A 22,952-nucleotide genomic window follows, 5' to 3' on the forward strand; every position below is an offset into this window, starting at 1 on the left:
AGGAAATCACACTTAATTGAGCTAATAGAGGAAAACAGCAATAAAACTGAAACCGCTTTTGTACTTATTTTGTTTGCACTGATTTAGCCTATCAAAATCCAAACCTTATAAGTGTCAATGTATGTGCTGTCAAAACCGTCCTCCCAGTTTTCGTTCTGTGTGAAGAAGGTTACAATGCATTGCGATACCCTATCACTCGTCCATATTTGTGATTGTGTGGCACAGGATATTAGACTGGGAGGTCTCTGGTGGACAAGTTGCAAGAATGTTGACAAAGGGCCAGATGAGCACTGAAATAATTGAGTGGGAGGATCAAACAGCTCAGGGCCTGGGAGGTAGCAAGGAAAAAAATATGTGGACTGTAGCTCATGCTACAGTCAAATCCATCACTCAACAACACTGTGTGTAGACTAGATCACAGAGCGGATATACAAACAAATTTGAACCTTTTCGACTTTTACTATCTGATTGCATGCAAATACTGTACTCCTGCAATATTATCAATGTTGACTTAGCGTAAGAGGATATGCAAAACCATGTTTTTACGATGATACATTATTTGTCGCATATAATTACCCACATTATTTTGATGTTGTGGTTGTTCTCTGGTTTTCTTGTGTTTGTGAAGATGCACAGGGGGTGAGAGATAAAGAGGGGATGTTGGAAGTGCATCTGTATTCTTACATTCGTAGTAACAAAAACAACAACAATAAGAACAACAACAACACAGCAACAAAAGATGTACTGAATATGCTGCACAGTTGCTGCGGTTGTACGACTAATGTAATGGTCCCCGATAAAGCATTTCATGATATGTCATCATCTCACATAGGAAAGGCGGAGGCAGCCACTTACATGGGGGGCAGTCACTTAATCACATTTGCACAAGTTACATTGTGACAGAGGATACATTATATTGAATCCTGAAGGTCAGCAGCCAATTTTTGGTAAAGTGAATCACTGATATTTCATAAATCTTTAATTATCAGGGTACAGCATGAATATTTTCAGGCAATAATCTTCATTGGGGACATTGGGGAAATGAATATGCTTATGGATTATGTGTCCAGCTAAAAAAAAAAAAAAAAAAAAAAAAAAAAAAAAAAAATCTGTGTAAAACACAGATTGCAATGATGATGTAAGCTTGTTGTTGACTTTCCCAGTCTGAATGACTGAGCAAAGGATAGGGGGGTGGGGTGTCATTAATCCATGGCTAGTGGTGACCAGACAAGCAAAAATGAGGTGTAGTGGGGGATGGGCGAGGGCTCTGTTGTTATGACTGGTCCTTGGCTGCGGGACAAACTTCCAGAGGCCTCGGTATTTTTTTTTTTCTTTTTCATCTCATTGGTCGGTTTCAACGAGGAAATGTGGCTCCATTTTTCTGTGAACCTGTCAAACGGACCAGGATCTAATATTTAATCAACGCTGAAGGACGGCTTTCATCTTTTTCATACCACGAGGTGGTGTTTGATGCTTTTCGAAAATAGGTTAGTTACCGATGTAGCGATATATCATAGTTCCGCTCGCTAGCAAATAGGAATTAAATGCTGTCGATCAACATGGATCTAAAAGCCACGATGCTTACATAAGATATTCGTTACAGTTTTCGACCGAGGAGATCGAATAAATTGCCGCCGTCACGGGTTAAGCTTTACATTGAGCTTCAGTGAAATAACAGTATTTACAGGCAGCTCATTTGTGCATGTCGAGTCAGTCCGCTGTGTCGAATAGCCGTTGCTGGCTTCTTACCGCCTGGCTTCAGCTTTAATATTATAACCTCACGATAGTTGATGTAACGTTATGTGCGAAAACGATCAGTCTTCCAATCGATTAAAGAGATAACACTGTCTGATTTGAACACACGAGCTGTGGAAGATATCGTCTATTGAAAGGTTTAACCCAAGTAGGTACGAGATTGTAGCGACACTGTCATTAGCATAGCATGGTAGTGTTAGCTAGCTCGCTAGCTTGTTAGCAGGTTAGAATGATAGCGAGCTGACGGTTTTTTATTTTAAATGCTTTTTAACTAAAGAAAGCTAACTTTAACGGTATTGCAGCCAAGTGCGTTGTAAAATAATTAAAATATAACGCTAACATGTATAGCCTTAATGGGGTTAGTTTGGTAGCTAACTTAACTGTTGGTGACCCACACCAAATGATGCAAATGTGAGACCGCCTTGCCTGACTGGCTAATGTTACTTAGCTCACAGTCTGGACACCGCTACATGGGTTGTAAATAATAAACTACTAATTACACCAATTAGTAAAGTAAATAACAAGAGGACGAAAGTAATGCGTGTTTACTTTACAATTACTAAGAAGGCAAGCGCCGATAAAGCCCGTTCCCATTTCTCCGTACATCCACTCACTAGTGACCCATGACATGTGGACACATCAGTAACGAGTTACTGCATAAATATGCTGCTGCGTTACTTTTCTATTATTAGTAGAGGTGGTATTTTATTCACGGTTGTCTTAAAAGGAATAAAGTGCATTTGAGTCATTCATTGGTATAAACCGGAGCTGGTGACTAACGCTACACACCACAAACAGCGTGTCGGTTAATGTACACACACTGTAATTTGTTCAGCCCATTCACTCGCCACCGTATGTGGGGGATGGGCAAGTAACTAACATGCCATGCTGTCTTGTTCATTTAGCTGCCGGTATATCAGCATGGTGACATAACTTGAACACGAAATCAACTTGAGCTTAAGAGGAACAACAGAACCAGGCCTGCAGACACACAGACGACTTTTCTACCGTAAACGCGGCAAAACAAAATCTGAATGACGCAGTTGAATGTAGCTACATTTAAAATGGGAGTAAAACACCACAATCCTTTATCCATGTTGGTGATTTGTTAACAGAAGTGAGCTTGTTGGGTAATATTGAAGGCGTCTAAAATGTGTCTTTTAAATTAGATTAATAATGCCACGTCTGTGTTTCATTTCCTTTATATAACACATAAGCATACTTCCCCTTTAATTACAGTCCTGCTGAGATAGTTACACTGTGCACAGCACAGATATACACTGGCTGTTTGGCTTTCTACAATGCTGACCCAGTTTCTGTCATTGATTGGTGACACACCCCATTGTACATAACACTTTCCTCTGGCTGCCTTTTCACCTACTCTGACACACCTCTGCTAAAATGTCCATTTAATCAAAGTCACTTGTCTCAGTGCTGAGAGGGAAATCCCATCTTCTGTGATTGTATCGCGGTTCCTGTATGTTTCTCATGCTGATTGAGCAATATGTATAATAATGTATGTATTTAAATGCAAAAAACGTTACTTCAGCATTAAAAGTCGAGGCAGATTACCAAGGTATATGCTAGGAGGTTTTCTAATGTGTAAAAAGGCATGCCAAGGAGAAAACTGAGAGAAATTAATGATTGCTTCTCTTGTGTATTGATATATTCATAGCGATATTAGTTAAAATAATTGAAAATTTAGTTACACTATGTTAGAATTTTTTTCTAGTCGTCTGAACGCAGGTGATTTCACTCTGAAGAAACACTGAAATTTTTATCGTTAATCTGATGTTAAATATTTTTCTGGAGCTGGAAGAGATGGTCATTTTCTTTTCTCTTTCTCTCAGGGGCTGAGAGTTCTTGCTGAGGACAACAGAGCAATGATGCGCATCTGAAGATATCTTGATCACATGGGTAGTGTATCGCAGTTTTTATTGTTTTTTAATTCACCTGTATAGGTCTTATTTTGCTTCTTCTTCTTCTTGCTTGATGTTTATTCTGCTATCTGGTCCCCCATGGCCATGTGTCAGGAGTCATAAAGAGAAGATGATTGCTTTGTATCCAACTAGTGGGAGGACAGTGAACACTACAGGAGTGACTAAAGACTAAAGCTGACATTATACTTTCCGTGTCTGCGAGGGTCTGCGTGACGTAAATTTCGTCATCAGCGAGTGCACATGTAGGCTCTGTGCGGACATCTGCGCCTGCAATTTGTTGTGTCCGCACAGACCTGTCTGCACCAGTGCGCGCGGTCACAATGCTGATCTACTGCGCATGTGTGGAACGCGTCCCCCAAGCAGACCCCGGAAGGTAGTATAAACAGAACAACTACTCGTCCGTGGTGTCCGCAGCAGTCCGTGTACATGTCCATTCGGGAGTATAAATAAAGCTTTACACCTCATATTAAAGACGTCACAAGAAAATCTTGGGACACATCATTAACATGTCTGTTTGTTAATTGAGATATGCTCACTCCAATTTTCATCTTAAAGGTGCTTTCAGACAGTGAGCAGTTGATGCTGCACCCTCCGTCGTTTCCAATAAAAATGGTTATTTGCCACTGTTGTTGGAGCTGATGATGTTTTTTAAACTTGACGTAGCGGCTTAGCGTGTGACCATCTCAGCCGTAGAAACTACAGCGAGGGAAATGATACAGGAGCTAATTTTATAGGTATCCAAGTTTGAATCATACATCTCTCCACCATCAGTGAACAAACATATAAATGAGGAGAAATGGTCTTGGAGCAACATCAGCTTAAAAGTTTTATTATCTGGTTTGGGCCAATAAACAAAAGAAAAACATTATTAGTTCGCAAAACTTTGATTTGTGTCATATTACTAACAGTTGCCTCTCTTTTGCACCTGATTTATTTAGCTGCGTTGGCGTTGCACCCTCCTACCGCCGATTCAAAATACAGAACCCTGACACTGGCTGGCGGCAGTCACAGCAGCACTGCTTGCTGTCTGAAAGCACCTTAATATCACTAATGTAACCTAGTTAATGTGTTACTGTTGCAGTAATCAGGAGCCTTGCTGTAATCGGTTGTCAGTGGAACTATTAGCATTCATATAAATGTAATGAATATCCTGAATATCTAGTTGTTTCAACAATGAGCTGGGGGTACAGTATACATAGGAGAAGGGGTTATTGTGGCTTCAGTAAGTGGAGATTAGGTTACTGGCTTTAACTTACTTGATCTTATAGGACTGTAGCCTGTTAGAACACAAATAATCAACATGGACTGACACTTATTAAAAAGGCAGCAGAACACTGGTGGTATTTCATCGCTGTTTTGGAAATGTGGGATTGATGGGAGTTGTGTTATTAGTTTGGTGGTTTCACTGCACAATTGCTGTATTGTACATCTGGTGGGTCTGGACAAGGTTTGGCACTGGAGTGTGGCACTGATTCAGCACACTTTGGCTTTCAGTTGAAATTTGTATCATATGGGAGCATGTTGAAATCTGTTGAATACTGCAGTTGTGAAACAGCTTGAAACCATATTTTATATTGGATGAGCTGCAAAGCATTTATAGAATATCTTCACAAATCTGATTGCTGTTTACAGAGATATCCTGCATACTGTAAATGAGTGTAGATGCATTTGTCTCTGGCTAACGTCTGAGTTTTTCCAGTTGACTCATTTGTAAATGTGAACCCCCCTTTTTCTTAATTTAAGAAATGCAGTCAAATTGTGATTGTTTTTTAAGTAATTGTTATTTTGAAATTACTCTTTTCAAAATTCCTGTGAAATTGCATGCAAAATCACATACTAAGAATTCAAAACATATAGTGTCTGAAATTAACTTTTTGACTCACCTGCCAAGGGGACTAATAGATGAAAAAAATCCACCGGCCAAGCGTATTTTTCACCAGCTAAAATAATAAATTGTGTCCTTTTTGTGTCACTTATACTTACTCCTTGTAAATGTCGCCACGTAATAGCTATTTAATTAATGGTAGCTAGCAGCAGACAGTGAAAGTTTAGCGGAAAGCTGCGTTGTCAAGTAGCTGATGTCAACGGCAAACAGTGCCGCAAAACTAGGAGCGCTCGAGACAGTGTGTGGCTGGTGTTCCCAAAACCATCTCGAGTGCTCCTACAGTTACACAGCACTGTGTAGACGTGCGTAAAAAACACATACAGTGTGCATGTCTACACTGTATAGGGACAAACATGAGTAATTTCCTTTGAGCTGTCATGCCAGATATTTTATTACATGACTATTTTGGTCCAAACATTCAGCCGCCAGCGTGGCGGATAGCCTTCTGAGATTTAATCGCCAAACGGAAAATCTACCCACATTTGGCGCTTGGTGGGTGTTAATTTCGGACCCTGAAACATACACTTGATACTCTGTTAAACATCTTTAAAATGTATTCAGAATCATAAAGATAACAACCTTTACACTAATGTTAGTCAGTAACAAGAAAATCTTCCTGCTGGACAAGTGAACCTTCTAACTAATTTAACTGCTGCTTAGACAAGGTTGTACCCAGCATCCTCCTCAGTCAGTTATGTGTGCAAGAAATGCAGACGTTCTCAGTGCCAGACCTACATTGGCACAGTGCAAATGTAGTGTGGACATAAGTCTGGTAATGTGAGACTAATGTCAGTGAGTTTAGTACTGGTATGTAAACTGTATCTTCGAGAGCTCTGCATTCTAGCTACTTGAGCTAATCTTGGTTTGTCAGGCAGCTACTTCATAGCCCTGAATATTGCAGAGTTGCTATTCTGAAGTATTAAGTTGATAAACTTTAAAATAGACTTGAACATAAATGATTGATCATGTGTAATTACTGTGTCCAGTTAGCAGCTAGATCACTCCCCTGGAGAAATACACTCCATTTTGTCTTTAAATAGAAAAAGATATAGATAGAGAGATTGATCAGTACTGATGTTCATAACAAGGCCGACATTATGTCAGCCAGATAAATTGGTCGACCTGATCTCGTAACTGAGCTCTGACCCCATTCACTGCTCCTGCGTCACTTGCATGGTGATGACATTTTGCCAGCACCCTTTGAAAGCAGGGTAGTGTCATGTAAGCAAGAGTGCTATAACAAAACATGCTTTTAGTGCACCTAAACCAAAATGTAATGGACAAACACAATGCACCATAAGATCATATATACACAATTTATAAAAGTGCTGTGGAAAAAGCATATTTTGTGTTCAATTTATGCTGTTTTTCATAGTTAGTGCATCCTTAACAGAGCATTAGTCAGCTGTGACATAATCTGATTTCTTGCAGCCATTTGTTGAGTTGTTGTAATAGCGCTTCAGTGTGAGAAACTTTTAACCATCAGGACTTTGTGACCACCTTGTCAGGGATTGCCGAAGGGCTTCTACTAGATTCCAGGCCTCTTGGTTCAGTTGGTCTTGGATCTCTGCCTCCGGGATGCGACAGGAGACATGTTGACTCTTTCAGCAGGCTGGCATGATGGAAACACTGGAGGTTCTGTCCTTCATCCAGACCCCCTGTTTATTTCCATAGTCCCATTTAAACAGTGCGGGTTGTGCATGAATAAATATGGAGCCCGGACGCAAGCACTGTAGGATCTGTTTTTGCTGAGGTTTTAAGTCCTTCTATTCCAGATGTTTTAGTCCAAAGTACCCTGCCTGGCTCGTGAAGACGGCTTGTAATTATTTCCAGTTGTAGGTTAATGAATGGAAACGGGTGCCCTGCCTGGAGCCTGGAGGCTTCTGCTGCCACCAGAAGTAGACAAGAACAAAACATCATTATTTATCAAATGGCAGAACACAGCTTGTGTTTGTCTACTTCACTGTTTTGAAGTTGCGCGATCTAGGTCAAGCGAGGTGATGTGTTATTTCTTCAACCTCTTCCTGTTCTCTGTTTTCATCATGTGTGCCAGTTTGGTAGTGAGTTACGTCGTTAGCGTGTAGTGTAACACCATCCTCGCTGTGTGACAGCTCTCTCTTACACCTGGCTCAGTGCTCCGACATGTCATGTCACATTTTACCATCCATTTATGTTTCTGGGGGGTGTTAATGCACATGTATGATGAAGATACAAATAAAACTTTCTTTCAGCCCAATTCTATGGTGTGTAATACCACCAACTCTGAGTAAGCAAGACTCTCTGCTCTGCGGTTTGCTTTCACAGGCTCCTATCCTGTGCTGACCCAATGGTTTAATCACCAGGACTAAAAATGAGCATAAGCAGTGATGAGGTCAATTTCCTGGTTTACAGATACCTGCAAGAGTCAGGTAGGTCGGACAGAAATGCACTCTGGTAAAGAACTCGTTGCATGCAGTTATGGTGGTTTCACTAATTTAAAAACATTCATTCAAATGTAATATTATAAGCTGCTGCTCTTGACTCTCTGTAATTAAACTCCATCCTACTTTCCAAATTATTTTTGTCTCCTCCAGGCTTCTCCCACTCAGCGTTCACCTTTGGCATAGAGAGCCACATCAGCCAATCCAACATCAATGGAGCCCTGGTGCCCCCTGCTGCCCTCATCTCCATCATCCAGAAGGGCCTGCAGTATGTGGAGGCTGAAGTCAGCATCAATGAGGTCAGTCACCACCTTCACATCGGCAGCTACTAATTGGTGTAACCTTGCAGTGTACTGGCAGGTATGCTGCAATGTCAGCATTAAGTGTGTCTGTTGTTTACACTGTAGTGTATTTGGTTGTTTATAGAGCTGTCACGGTATTGATTGATATTTTACTGCACAAATTAGTGAAGCCATTCAAACTGTTGCAGTTACCGCCATTAAAAAAAAAAAAAGAAGAAAAAATTCAACTTCCGATGTAGTAAAATAATTTGTTCCTAAATACCGTATTTGCCCGAACACAAGGTGACCCCAATTATAAGACAGCCCCCCCTTTTCCAACACCTGTTTTTAGGAAAATACTTTTTGAATATAACTTACATCATAGTGTAGTTACATACTCACACACTCTCCTACCAGGCTCTTGGGAGTGGTCAAAATTATTTTCTCCAGCAGTTAGCATTTATAAGACTGTCTGTTTGTCTTTTTGAGCTCCTTATCATCTGTGACAGTGGTATTTGGCAGCTTGATATGTTCCGTTTCTGCAGTTGAGACGTCAGAAGATGCTTTGGACTCGTTTTCACTCTTCATGAACTTATTTCTTCTGCGACAGAAAAACACGTTACACGAGCCTTCAGAAAGTCCTGCAGGTTAAACTGGACTATGAAACACTTTTAGGGCTGACTAACTTTAACACACTCTTAACAGACTTAAAGACAGTAGCTAGCCTAGCAACATTAAAGCTACAAGCAACACATAATGCAACACTCCGTGTAGGAGTTGGTTTCACACCACTACTTTATCTATTCAAAAAGAATATCTGATGTTGTGAACACGTAATTGTCCAGACACCGAATATAAGATGGCCCCGCTTTTTCAGACATATTTTCAGGGGAAAAAAATGCCTTATACTCAGACTAATACGGTAAACCAGGGTTTTCCCTAGATTTGTTTTGAGACAAAGGTGGTAAAGGCTGGAGAACGTGTGTGGTGCAGCATACACAGTTTGTGTGCGCAGTCACGCACCTTTAGAGTGTTGTGCACTTAAGTGAAAAAAATCATGTTTCTTTTAACGAATAAAGGTTGTGACAAATGATGGTATTAATTTGGGATAATATGCTTATCTCCCAATTCGATACTATCACGTTACCTGGGTGCTAATTTGTTTCAGAATCGATTCTTGATTCAAAACTCGATTGAATGAATAGAAAAAGGGGCACTATTTTCAGTCTCTTGCTCCAGTATACTGTGTGCCAAAACAATCACTGGTGTCCTTAATACAATATGAAAGAGAACTGACAGATAAGATTAATGGTCTATAGCCTTTTTATATTTTAAAAAGCCAACTGCATTAATGAATTAATTAATTAATGTGAAAGCATCTTACAGTCTCCTGCCTGTATGAGAATAACAAACTGAGGGGGAGGCAGAGTGCTCCACTGTGTTATTAACATCATGTCTCCAGCAGTGGAGAGCAGCCTCTCTGCTGCACCGTTAGCTCCGACGCTAAGAGGGTGCAGGGTTTTTGAGGTGAGACAGACTGAACACCGAGTTATTTTCTTCACCTCAGAGTTGTTTTACGTTGTTAAATGCTGTAGTGTGTGTTGGTCAGCCGATCTCGTTTGTTTCTGCTGGAGTTCACTGCTCCGTTCCGCTAACATTAGTCTCTGAGTGACAGTGTAGAAAGTTCACAATAAACTTCACGTTCATCTCACAAATGTAATTGTTTAGTCCTTAAATCAAAACATGCTTGCAACCGCTGCCTGTGTTGAAGATGATCTACAAGATAACTAGCGTGTGTGTGCTGTACACTGTCAGGGTGCTGCGCCGCACACAGTTAAGTTACGCCTTTTTCTCTCTGTCAACATTACATGGTGGAATTTTCAACAAAGGCGGCAGCCAGTAATAAAAGGCAGCCCACCTTTGAGTTAGATAGGCAGAGAAAACCCTGTAAACGTTTTGAATGCATTTATTACTGTAGTAGTCCAGTGTTGTCATTAAGACGCTAACTTTGCAGCAGGAATATTTCGGCAGGCAAGTCTTTCTTTATGTCAAGCCTGAGAGATTAACTAATGTCCCATCACTTGAGCCGCTCACTCAGTGGTGAAGCGCTGATCATCTTGACCTAGCGGTGGGTGTGACGTGAATGCGGTACTGCCGTAATGTGATAATCATGGCAGCTCTAGTTTATTTGGTGATCTAATATAAGGTCCTTTGTTAACAATACATTTCTCTATTTACATAATAAAAATGCAAATATATGAAGTTGGATGTTTTTTGTGTGCAGGACGGGACCTTATTCGATGGGCGGCCCATCGAGTCGCTGTCTCTGATTGATGCCGTGATGCCAGATGTTGTCCAGACCAGGCAGCAGGCCTACAGGGACAAGCTGGCCCAGCAGCAGCAACAGGCGGCAGCAGGCAGTGGCAGCGGCACAGGGCCCCAGGGAAGCACCAAGAATGGAGAGGGCGCCGCCAACGGGGAGGAAAACGGATCCCACGCCTTAGCCAGTAAGTGAGCTCACAGCTGTAAACAATCTCTGGATCAGCTCCCTAACACAAACAGCTGTGTTTTCTTGTGTTTTGGGTGAAAAAAAAAAACTGGTGGACCACATTGTGGACATATTTTATGATCTTATGCAGGATGTTATTCTTGTGTTAAATGCCTTGACATGGTCTGATTGATGTTGTGTAAGTTGTATGGGATTCTTGTTATGTTATTGTGATTCTGTCCACTTTGACTTCCATGTGTCTGACAGGGATGCTTTTTGTCAGGGATGTTATTTTTTTATCCTGCAGATAGATTGATGCTGGGCAGTATGACCATCGTTAATTATAGTATTTTAAAAATCATTGAAAAGTTAATGCTTACGACCTCCAATTTCCTGGGGTGTGTGTGTGTGTGTGTGTGTTCACTCCCCCTCTCTCATACCAGCTGCGGTAGAGCTCTGGGATTTTGCTTTGTGTAAGATGTCTGTGGCTCACATTGTATTACATAAAGCGGCTGGTGTTTTCCTCATACCTCTGAAAATGTGGTCTGGTCTGCCCAGTTGTTGTCCCTCAAAGCTTCCTGCTTCCCCCAACATGTTTCAACCACAGTAACACACTGTGCATCTGAATAAAACTTGCTAATGAGAGCAAGATTGATCCCTGTCCTGTTTGTAGCTATTCTATCAGCTATCCAGTAAAAAAAAAAAGTGTTCAAGTTGGTTGCAGTTTACTTGGCTGGCTTTTAATAAACTTTCCCAGATCACCCAAGTTAAGGCTGCGTCGTGGGAAACAGCAGTTATTCATTTCAAAAGTAATAGGCTATTTTACTGGAAGCAGTGATTCATTACATCTTATTTATGTTCCATTACCACCGAAAATTGCAACTGTGTCCTCCTTACCTACCTTCAGAACAGTAAGACAGTACTTTATAAATACTGTTTTTTTATTTAAAGGGTTTGTTTTTGTTTCTTACTGTCTTTCCTGCAGATCATCACTCAGAGATGATGGAAGTGGACCGGGACGTGGAGATCCCCCAGAGTAAAGCCGTTGTCCTGAGGGGCCACGAATCCGAAGTTTTTATCTGTGCCTGGAACCCAGTGAACGACCTCCTCGCCTCTGGGTCAGTATGCAGTTTCTAGGTTACCGTACAATTAATAGAAATGCCATTTTAATAACAGCCATCAGACACATTGATTTTGAAATGCACAGCAGTGTTTGTTCTAAAAAGGTCCCTTTGGTTCTGTTTGTGGCCAAGAGTAGGATTTAGGTCTAAGTCTCAGAGGGTAATAAACATTTCTCAAAGGGGTTTCAGGGCACATGAGAGGAGTGAGCGTCTTTTCATAAGTCCTTTCACATTTATCACCACTAAACAAATCTTTGTTGAATAAAGTCATTGTTTATCCAGTGTCATTATCCCTCTAGATAAACGCAATCATGCAGAAGAATCCCTTACAGTCGAGTGTTTATTGAAGAGCAAAGCATATTTCAGATTATTACTGCGATGTTGGAAATGTGAAGTGGTTTCCAGTAAGGACTAATGACGAAGGGCTTATTGCCCATAAAGAACAACTAATCGTCTAAGCAGTTATTAGTCAACCAAGACTCCAGTGACACCTCAGTCGACTCAGAGGAGCCTTATGATGTAAGATCTTTCGCAAGTCATGTAGTCTTGTACAGTTTTGATGGGTTAATGTTGGGATCGAAACACTGCATGGCCAACCAGGAAATCTGATACAGATTTACCACATCGGGCAGTCTGCACCACTTGTTGTTTGGCTTTAGTAAAAACCAGACACACGGCCTCAAGAGTAGGGTTGGGTTCTGTTAACATTATGCGATCCTTAGTTGATATGGCCAACCCACAAATATTGCATTACACACTTCAATTTTAAGGTCAGAGTTTGAAAAACACAGATTTGTTAATCTCAAAATCAAACAAATCCACTCATTGAATCAACTATTTCCTTCAATGATGTCACATGTTTACACCTCCACCCCTACTTCCAAGTGTGTTTGGCAGCCAGATGGAAAATAAGCTAAATGTCCAACCGTGAAATGAGTCATAATAAACAGTTAAGTGTAATTTTCATAGTGCTTGGATTGAAGCCTTTGTTAGCAGGAATAAATGATTGAACCCAAGGACCACACTGGTTTTTAAATTCAACAATTTAGTGTTCATTTATAAAAGTAGCTAATCCAGTAGAGGCGAGCTGGGTTTGTGTTCTGTATACCATCGTCCTGCTGGTAAGCATGAGCACCCCTCTTATAATTAACTGAAAATGGAGAAAAATGCAGTTACCTCATGGTCCTGTAATTTAAGAGGCACTGCGTAAACGGCAAATATCCTCAACACCCACGTAAGAGTTAAGATGCTTTGTGCTTTTTAAAATGTTCCTTCTCCTTTTCCCCAACAGATGATGTGAAAAGGTTTGATAGGGATATAAAAAGATTTCAGATTTTGATATTGGGTTCAGGTTCAATAAAATGCTTTCAAACCCCAACCTTACCCAAGACCAACACTAGTCAGTTTTATACCATTTTCTGCACTGATTTTAACAGTCAAAGCCGTGTTTCATGCTTTTGTGTTTGTGTATATATGTGTATGTGTGTTTTTTTTTTTTTTTTTTTTTAACTTGTGCAGGTCCGGGGACTCTACAGCACGGATCTGGAACCTGAGTGAGAACAGCACAGGCGGATCCACCCAGCTGGTTCTGAGGCACTGCATACGGGAAGGGGGCCAGGACGTACCCAGCAACAAAGACGTCACCTCACTAGACTGGAATGTGAGTGTGTGATTGTGTGTGCGTCTGTTCCACTGACTGCAGTTTTTAGTAATCTAATCTATTTGTGTGTGTATGTGTGCATGCCTGTGACCACTACTTCTGCTAAAGGCATTCCTTCCAGCCAGATATATGGGGGCGAGTCACTCCCACAAGCCTTTTATGCTGCTCAGCTGCAGACTGTTTTCCCCTGAGTAGTAAAAGTGAATGCCTAACGCCAAATCAGCACTAATATTTTATGCCATTAAACACTTGGTCCTCAGTGTGAGTCTTTCTAATTAAGAAATTGGAATATACCACTGAATTAAAGCACAGTTGTGTGCCAAAATATGTAAATGAGAATGATTTTATGCAGCTGACTGCATGCTAATGAGAATTCTCTCTGTTTCAGAGTGAGGGTACGTTGCTAGCGACAGGCTCATATGATGGCTTTGCTAGAATATGGACAAAAGACGGTAAGCTGCTCAGCTTTCTACTACATCACAGCTTTATAAGGATGTGTGTATATTTGCCCTCTCCCTCTCTAATTGGGCTTTTCTATTTTCAGGTAACCTGGCCAGTACTCTGGGCCAGCACAAAGGTCCTATATTTGCACTCAAGTGGAATAAGAAAGGAAACTTCATCCTTAGTGCTGGTGTAGACAAGGTGAGGCAAATTGATTTCAGCTTTGTATTTTTTTGCGTTGAATAAGGGTGATAAATGTTTCTTATACTATGCAAATGTTTCCTGACATTTTAATTAGAGTTACCACTTTAAAGCCCCCTTGAAATAATACCTCACTGTCTTACTGTGATGTATTTCCTGTAGTAAGCATTTATGGATCTATAAAACACACCAATCTAGGGGATAACATTAACAAGTAAGAACAGTTATTTCAAACATGATCCAGAATGACAGTTTCCCAGAGAGGGCAACAAAGGGAAGTCTGTTTAGTTTGGTCACTATTTGCTCTTGAAGATTAGAGAGTTGGAAAAGGTCTAGCAGACCTAACTTTATTTTGAAAGGAAACAGCTAATGGGCATCAAAGAGCTGTATTCTGAAACTACTTACAATTGTTTTCATTAATCTGCAGATTATTTTCTCAATAAATCGTTTTGTCAATAAAATGTCTGAAGAATGTTTACTGTTTAGAGTCTATGGTGACATCTTCAAATGTCTTGCTATATAAAATCCAGAGATACTCAGTTTACTATCATGCATGACACAGAAAAACTTAACTTCATCACGTTTAAGGAGCTGTAACCACCAAATATTTTTGCTTGAAAAAAATGACTAAAATGATTATTAAAGTGGTTGTCAATTCATTCTCTGTTGATTGACTAATCATTACATGTGAATGGTGTGTGCATGTAGGTAAAAGAGAGGTCTGTGCAGATATGATGCACTGTCCTCAGTATAACTGCATGTCAGGATCTGCACACCATTAAAAAATGTGATGGACTGATATGTGCATGAGGTGTATTTTCACCAAAAGTCTGAAGACTCACTCTCTGTCACAAAAAAGCAACAAACAACTAGTTTTGGACATTGTTCAACATTGCCATCTAGTGTTCTTTAAGTATAATGACATGCACAGTTTCACCTTCAGCGTGCACATTAATGCCCAAGCACTGCTGACATGGTGATATAAAAATGCTCTAGGTGTGTGATGTATTATCTTCCCTGTGTATCTTCACTGAAGTGCTTGTGCACATTATTCAGGTCAACTGAGTGTCATTTTCAACGTTTTCTAGATGAGAAAAAGAACACCTTTTCTATGTTTTATGTGGCGCTATTATTGATTTCCTGACACGAGCGATGCCAGTTAAGTATAAATAATGGAAATCTTCTTCACACAGACCACAATTATCTGGGACGCTCACACAGGAGAGGCAAAGCAACAATTTCCTTTCCACTCGGGTGAGTGACAGGAGTCAGCTGTATTGTTCCACATGACTTTTCATGCAAGAGTCTTTCTGTTTGTAGACAGATGTTACCTTTTGCTGAACTGCACTGAGACAAAAGTGATAACAAATAGAATTTTTTATGTCATCAAATCCTTTCTCACACTGTGACTGACATTTTTTACTCTTTTTTTTTAAACATTCTGCACTATGTTTGACATTATTTTGTGTATTTTGTGACTGGCTAGACCCTTAAATATGTTGAGAGTATATTCAGAAGCAACTCTTGGTAGTGTGTACATATAATAAGATACACCTTTGCTGTATGTTTGAAGAGTTTGAAAGGCACGTTTAATAATCAGATTCAATGTGGCATTCAGAAATTTCTAAAGATATTCTGCCCATCATATTCATGTTGTTGTTTCTCCTGCACACCTCACTGCTGCAGCAGCCCTAAGCACCCTCTCCCTCTCTCTCTCTCTGCCTCCCAACAGCACCTGCTCTGGACGTAGACTGGCAGAGCAACAACACGTTTGCCTCCTGCAGCACAGACATGTGCATCCATGTGTGTAAGCTGGGTCAGGACAGACCTGTCAAGACCTTCCAGGGACACACGGTAAGACAGAGTCCTGTGTGGATGCTGCTTTCTCACAGGGAGGGAAATGAAAACCATCCACCCACCAAATACAATGAAGCATTATAGGATAGCTCATACAAGTCCTGGCACTGGCTCACTGTAGCTTATGATCTGAGGTTTATTGTTCTTGTCTATTGTTCTAACAACTTCCAGATTTCAGTGGAAAATCCCCGTCATTGATGTGACAAACTATGATAAATTAGGACATTGGTTTAGAAACCGTTTACTGAAATTCCTTGAGATGTATTTGTATGAGTATTTACATACGTGTACAGTATTTCTGCCTGTGTACATGAGTCACATTTGCTGTTTGAATTTTGTTTTCTAACTCTCATATTACTTGCTGTAGAATGAGGTGAACGCCATCAAGTGGGATCCCACTGGCAGCTTGTTGGCCTCCTGCTCTGATGACATGACACTGAAGGTCAGTCCATACAACATGGAAATGTTATGAATTTCACCTGAAGAAAAGCTCAAATATAGGCTTTAATCAGACACATTCCTGATTAAACATGTTGATAGTGTTAATTGCCAATCTAACAGCTGATTTCATATGATCACTACTTTTTCCTTGTAGATCTGGAGTATGAAGCAGGACTCGTGTGTCCACGACCTCCAGGCCCACAGTAAAGAAATCTACACCATCAAGTGGAGCCCCACAGGCCCCGGGACCAACAACCCCAGCGCCAACCTCATGCTGGCCAGGTGAGACTGCAAAGCTACACCTGTAATGCCCCGTTCAGTAGGAGTAAAAATCTTCCTCCTGTCTGTCTGCACCATGTTCAAAACTCAGCTGCTAGGAGACAGTTCACTGTTTCAAGGCGAATGAAGTGTATGAAATCTTTAATGACATGCTCAAGTTCTCCGTCCACTGCTTTGATCAAATTTGAGCAGCAGTTCTTTGATAACACCAGCAAGGACTTCAGGGTTTCTACTAGTGCATTATTCATGTTCAATTTGCCATAAAAAGTTTAGTCTAGACTCTTGATGATCTTGATCAGCTAAACAGACTGAGATGCCTCAGTTGCAGTCATTTGTGTTTTGTAGCTGTTGCCTGAGTGTGTTGTGAGTCCCCACATGGTCATCTTGAATGCTTTTCAGACATGTTTGTGAAAGATACCACAGTGACTCACCAGATCCTGGAAAAATAACAGGATGATCAGAGAAGGTTTACCATCTAACAACCCTTCAGTCATAATGTGTCTGAGTATGTTACTGAAACACGATAGTTTTACAACTTTTATCTTAGTGAGAGATGGAAAAACAGCTGTGTCTTGTTGGCCTCTGGGATCACACGTCATCTCTGCCTGATTGTAGTGATTCATCCCTCAGAGTTAGGAGATAGTTTATGCATAACAGGAGGAAAAATGACAATAGCGATTGAGTAGCTCGTGATGTGGTACATGGCAGTACACTTTTATGCAACATGACGCTTTGACACTTTCTTTCCCACACTTGTTCCCCCCTCTCCAGCGCATCATTTGACTCAACAGTGCGCCTGTGGGACGTGGAGCGCGGGGTGTGTATCCACACACTGACCCGCCACCAGGAGCCCGTCTACAGCGTGGCCTTCAGCCCTGATGGCAGACACCTCGCCAGCGGCTCCTTCGATAAATGTGTCCACATCTGGAACACTCAGGTCTGGGATGATAATCAGTGACTACACACACACACACACTAATAAACATAGTTGTAAGGTGTTTTTCAAAATTAGTTTAACGTCACTAGCTATTATAACTACAAACTTTATGGCATAATTACGATAAAGCTGCTGACTGTCATTGCTAACGTGTGTGTGTGTGTGTGTTTTTTCAGACGGGTGCTTTAGTCCACAGCTACCGAGGGACAGGAGGGATCTTCGAGGTGTGCTGGAATGCCACAGGGGACAAAGTAGGAGCCAGCGCATCAGATGGATCTGTAAGTTTCGCTGCCTGAGAATTTTTTGTCATACACATCATAATCACTGCACCCAGGTCTCTGTGTACAACCTTCACACCAGCCTTCTGACCCGAGACGTTTGAGGGTCAACAATGTGTATTAAAAGTTTGACCCAGGTAAGATTACGTCATAAAATGCTTCTGGTCAGAATCAGAGTTGACGCTGAGGTCAAACTTTGCTCTGCTGGAGATAAAAGTTCAGTGCTTTTGACATCAGGTTTCCTTGTTTCATCAGTGTTGTATGTACATGTAGCTCAAAGGACCAGTCACATGACATTGTTGACTGATTCTTAGTATACTGTCAGCAATAGGAGGATTGTTTACAAAACTGACACACAGCAATGGCAACATTTCTAGTTTATAATAAATAGTTTTCAACACCAAGATTTAATAGTAAAGAAACTGAGTGAATTACAGTGACATCTGTGCTCTCTGAAGCTGTGATGTTAGTGGGAACTGAAACTGTGACAGGTGATGCTGCAGTGCCGTCGGCTAACACTAGATAGAGCCATCAGTGCCTGAAAATGAGTTACTGCTCACTCAATGAACCACCTGTAAGAGGTTAATGACCAATCACTCCACATAAGTGTGGTAAACTGGCATCCTGTGATAAACACCATTATAAACTTGTTATGGAAGTATTTGATTAATAACACAGTATTATTACTTTATTGTTTTATTTTTGGGCCATCATTCTACATGTTAATACCTGTATATAGAGGTATTGCTTATTTCTGGTTAATGAGATCTTCATAAAAGCATTTGCGTCCAATCTTCTGTGTTTTGCATACACTTGTGTTACAGAAGACTACAGGAAGAATTTCTCTTAACACATGAAATTCAAGCATAGAGGAAATCAGATTTAATTCACATGTGACCCAAACTCAGAATTTCCAGAAGAGACCTGGATGAAGCTTTTATGTGTGAAAGGGACTAAAATGCTTAAAGGGGACATATTATGCACATTTACAGGTCTATATTTTTAATCTGAGGCTCTAGTGGAATATTTTTGCATGATTTACAGTTAAAAAGTCAACTCAGCCTCTGTCTGAAACAGGCCGTTTTAGCTCCTGTCTCTTTAAGGCCCCCCTCCCGATAAGCCCACTGTGCTCTGATTTGTCAGCTCTTGGTCTCTCAGGAGACTGATGCTGGTTCCGGTGGCTATGTCAAAAAAACTATAGTAGTAGAATTTTACTACTTTTTATTTTTCGAAATGTCAACTCCTCAAATATATCTGTACATGCTCTGGTTGAAATCTGATCCAAAATATGCAAGTGGACAATGCAAACACATGGAAAAACCTTAGCAACAACCCTTAGCAACAAAGGCTACAGAACAGACAGCTACTTATGAGTATGCATGACGATTTGACATCAGCCCGTCAACAAGGTAGAAAAAAAAAATCAACATTGAAACGAAAGCGTTCAGGGCAGGTTGAGGCTCTGGCTTTTGACTTGCAGGGAGCATTTCTACATACGTTCACCTCAAGTTTTGGAACTTTGACCATGTTGAGCATAGATATCCGACATCATAACAGACACACAAAAAGCATGATATGTCCCGTTTAAAGTATTGATGAGAAACAAAGCATCTGACCTGCCTGTTTTAGTGACAGACCTGACGTGACAGGAACTGAAACTGTAGTGACCATCTGCTCCTTCTTGTTTCTAGGTTTGTGTATTAGACCTGAGGAAATGACACTCGTTTGGGGGAGCCATGGACCGACTACGAATGTGTACATAGCCAAAATGACTGACTGTCCCTGCCTGTCCACCACACTGCTGTAGTCCCACCTGATGCCATGGCCCACCATTACAACCAAACGGAGCGCTCCCCCCTCCCCTCATATGTACACACACATTTAAGGACCACAATTTCGCCACATACAGTTCTTATGTACATGCATCAAAAGGTCTGTATGGACACTTGTGTTGCTCTCACACAGACCTGCAGGAAGAAAGCATCTCTTCACTCTGTACAAACTCGTTGGACCCATCACATGCAAACCAAAACACCAGGATTCCTTCTTGCTTTCCTCTTTTTATCCTTTGTACCAGAATTTTAATGATTTTTTTGTTCTCTGTTGGTGTGTGCATATTGCATATGTCAGCATTTGGTGTCCTGTGGACATTGTTGTTTTGAATTTGGATTTTACCGATCTCTGTAGGTTTTATATCACATGTGGGGTGGGAGAGATGAGAGGAGAGGGGGGAGGGTTGAGAGTTGTTTGTCTTTTACAAATGGGTGTTCAAATCTGTTCATTGGGAGATCCATTCATCTATTTCTTGGCGCTCTTTAAGGTTCAATAATGCAGATGTATAGCTCAGAAGATGAAATGGTTTGTTTTTTTTTCAGTCTATTTTTATCCAATAGGTGTGTTCCATTTTTTGCCATTTTTTAACAAAATGTAACAGTTTAATCAAAGGATGAACTGTCCTTTGTTTGCAGCTCCTCAGAAATGGTTTTCAGGTGTTCACAATTCATCAGGTTAATATAGAGCTCTAAAGAAATCGAAACCTCAAGGCTGAGATATAATCTCTTTAGCTGTTAAACACCGTGTCAATCTCCATGTTCTAACAGTGTGCTGGGCAGAAAGACATCAACGCTGCAGTCAGCCTCAGGTTCCCGTCACTGAAACTGAGCTCGTCCCGGAACTGTGTCTTAAGCTTACGAATAGATGGCTGTGCTTTTGTGTCATTAGTGAGGCAACATGGCACAGCAGTAGCTCGTTTTCTGGCGTCAGTGCAGCGTCTGGGGAGGGAGAGAGAGAGAGACAGACAGAGAGAGAGAGAGAGAGAGAGAGAGAGAGAGAGAGAGAGAGAGAGAGAGAGAGAAAGAAAGGGGGAAGGTGGGCGGGTAGGTCCGGGAAATTAGGCCCGTAACCGCTTGTATCCATTTGACGTAAACAATAGTCATAATTGTGTTTGTTTCCTCAATCCATGGCTCATTGTGAACCAATGCTGAATGATAATCAGACTAAACCGTTCTAATTGTGTCCTGTTTCCATGATCGGTCATTAAACATCAGGACATTATCTGGAGTATCACTTCCTCTGCGGGAGCAGGGTTTTTTGATCGCACCATGTTAAACATGGCTGAGCATTCGCCTCACATCACATGTGAAACGGCTGATTGACGACACTGGACTTCATATCACAGTTTGAGTTTAAAACGTTCAGTCAGCTTCAAACGTCCACTTTCACTCGTCGCTGTCGGTGTGCACCTTTCTTGTCCAGTGTCGACTTTTAGTACACACTGCAGTCCCTGCTTTAGTTTGCTGTTGTCAGGCAGTTGTTGCCCAGCATTAACACACACACACACACACACACACACATATACACATACACACACACTCTCTCTCTGGAGACAGGCTATGTTCTGGCCTATGCACGGATAGACAGCGCTTTTGTTTGTAGTGTTCAGAGTTGGCGTATTGAGGCAAGTCTGTGCTTGTTAAAATGCAGACTTGCAGCATATGACTTGATGTAACATGGTATCTGCATATAATATATATGAGTATATCTGTGCTATCACAGGGGATTCTTTTGTATGCCACTCGTATGCTAAGGGTGGATTTTAACGACGCTTGAAATATAGCGTGTGCGTGATGTTCTCGTGCATCACCAGGGGTCGTGACCATGAGGAATGTTTTCTTTTTTATAAAATACCATTAAACAGTCATAGCGAAATTAAAAGAGCAGCCCATTGAAGGTTTTTTTTTTTTTTTTGCACTTTAAAAATGGAGAAACAGGGAGGTGTGTTTATTCAAGCCATCGTCGACACATCTAATGCGAAAATGCTCTTTAAAGATGAATCAGAATTGATGCAGAAACCGTGCAGCGTTCCAGTGGGATTAAAGGGTGAATAGTGTCTTGTCTGACTCCTCGGGGTACGTCAAAGTCGAACCAAGCCAACTTCATGGCATTCCAGGTCTCATCTCGCAGCCATAACTAACACCTAACGGCTTGATACACACACACACACACACACACATACACATGTCAGACATTTCAGAGGTTTTGTTCAGAATGTTACTTGTTATGAAAAAAAAATTTTGTACTGATGCTAAAGACTATTTTGAAGTTTGCTTTAATACAGTCGACAGTGATTGGACTGTACCACAAAGACACTATTTCAAATGATGTCTATGACAGTGGAATGGTATTTTATAATGGTTTGTTTTTAGATGATAAGCTTTTTACACTGCATTCAAGTGTGTTTGCTATTTTTTGTTCCTATCGAAAGTACTAACGTTAATTCTATCTTTGCTATGTTTGAGAGCCCTTGAAGGTTTTGTACTTCTCAAAACTTTTGTAATTCTGATTTTATTTGTAGCTACGTACTCAAAATGAACAAAAATAAAAAATAAAATCTGGATTTAATTGTTGATGTATTATAACACAGAACATGTAAATACCAATTTACAGATTTTTTTTTTCTTTGTTGTGTTGTCTTTGCCCTCACCTACGTTGTACTCTCTTTCTCTCTCACTCGCATGGTTGCAGCCCGCAGCCTCCTGATCTGACTGTTGTAATATCACTCAGATCACAAGGTCTAGAATAAAATCTATTTTGATAATATCAATGTGTTTGCTTGTTTGCTTTTTATTTCCACACTGCTGCATTAACTGTTTCTTTACTAAAGGAGTTCTTGAGTGAATGTCTCTGTGGGGCTCATAAATCAATATAAACTGTGTGTGATATGTCACGCGTACACAGCAACCAAACTCTAATTAACAATTTCTGTTTTAAGCCATGCTAGTGGCTCGGCACTAGGAATTACTAAATATCTGTCTGTGCATCGCTTTGGTCCAGATTAAATATCTCTGCAATTACTGCATGGATTTCCATGAAACTGATCCTACAGATGCCCCTGACCTTTCTTTTAGTGCCACCTTGAGGTTCGCATTTGCGTTTTCTAAGGTTGACATTTTTTGTTATTTATCCCTC

The 22,952-nt window shown here is 40.8% G+C and overlaps 1 protein-coding gene across 4 annotated transcripts; it reads left to right on the plus strand.

Annotated features, from left to right (window-relative positions):
* The first annotated feature begins 1,254 nt into the window (after positions 1–1,254).
* On the plus strand, positions 1,255–22,583 carry LOC122993546 (F-box-like/WD repeat-containing protein TBL1XR1). Of its 4 annotated transcripts, none has more exons than XM_044367802.1 (16): positions 1,255–1,487; positions 3,606–3,672; positions 7,885–7,988; positions 8,154–8,299; positions 10,566–10,788; positions 11,743–11,887; positions 13,409–13,550; positions 13,939–14,002; positions 14,095–14,192; positions 15,386–15,446; positions 15,925–16,046; positions 16,417–16,491; positions 16,645–16,772; positions 17,541–17,706; positions 17,883–17,984; positions 19,676–22,583. In XM_044367802.1, exons 3-16 carry the CDS (start codon positions 7,931–7,933, stop codon positions 19,700–19,702), a joined length of 1,557 nt encoding a protein of 518 aa, XP_044223737.1. In that variant the 5' UTR covers positions 1,255–1,487; positions 3,606–3,672; positions 7,885–7,930; the 3' UTR covers positions 19,703–22,583. The 4 variants fall into 4 exon arrangements, with proteins under 4 accessions (XP_044223737.1, XP_044223736.1, XP_044223735.1 ...); XM_044367801.1 differs by lacking the exon at positions 1,255–1,487 and adding an exon at positions 1,706–1,907; XM_044367800.1 differs by lacking the exon at positions 1,255–1,487 and adding an exon at positions 1,706–1,903.
* Positions 22,584–22,952: the final 369 nt, after the last annotated feature.

Source organism: Thunnus albacares, chromosome 12 (assembly GCF_914725855.1).
Source record: "Thunnus albacares chromosome 12, fThuAlb1.1, whole genome shotgun sequence".
NCBI lineage: Eukaryota > Metazoa > Chordata > Actinopteri > Scombriformes > Scombridae > Thunnus > Thunnus albacares.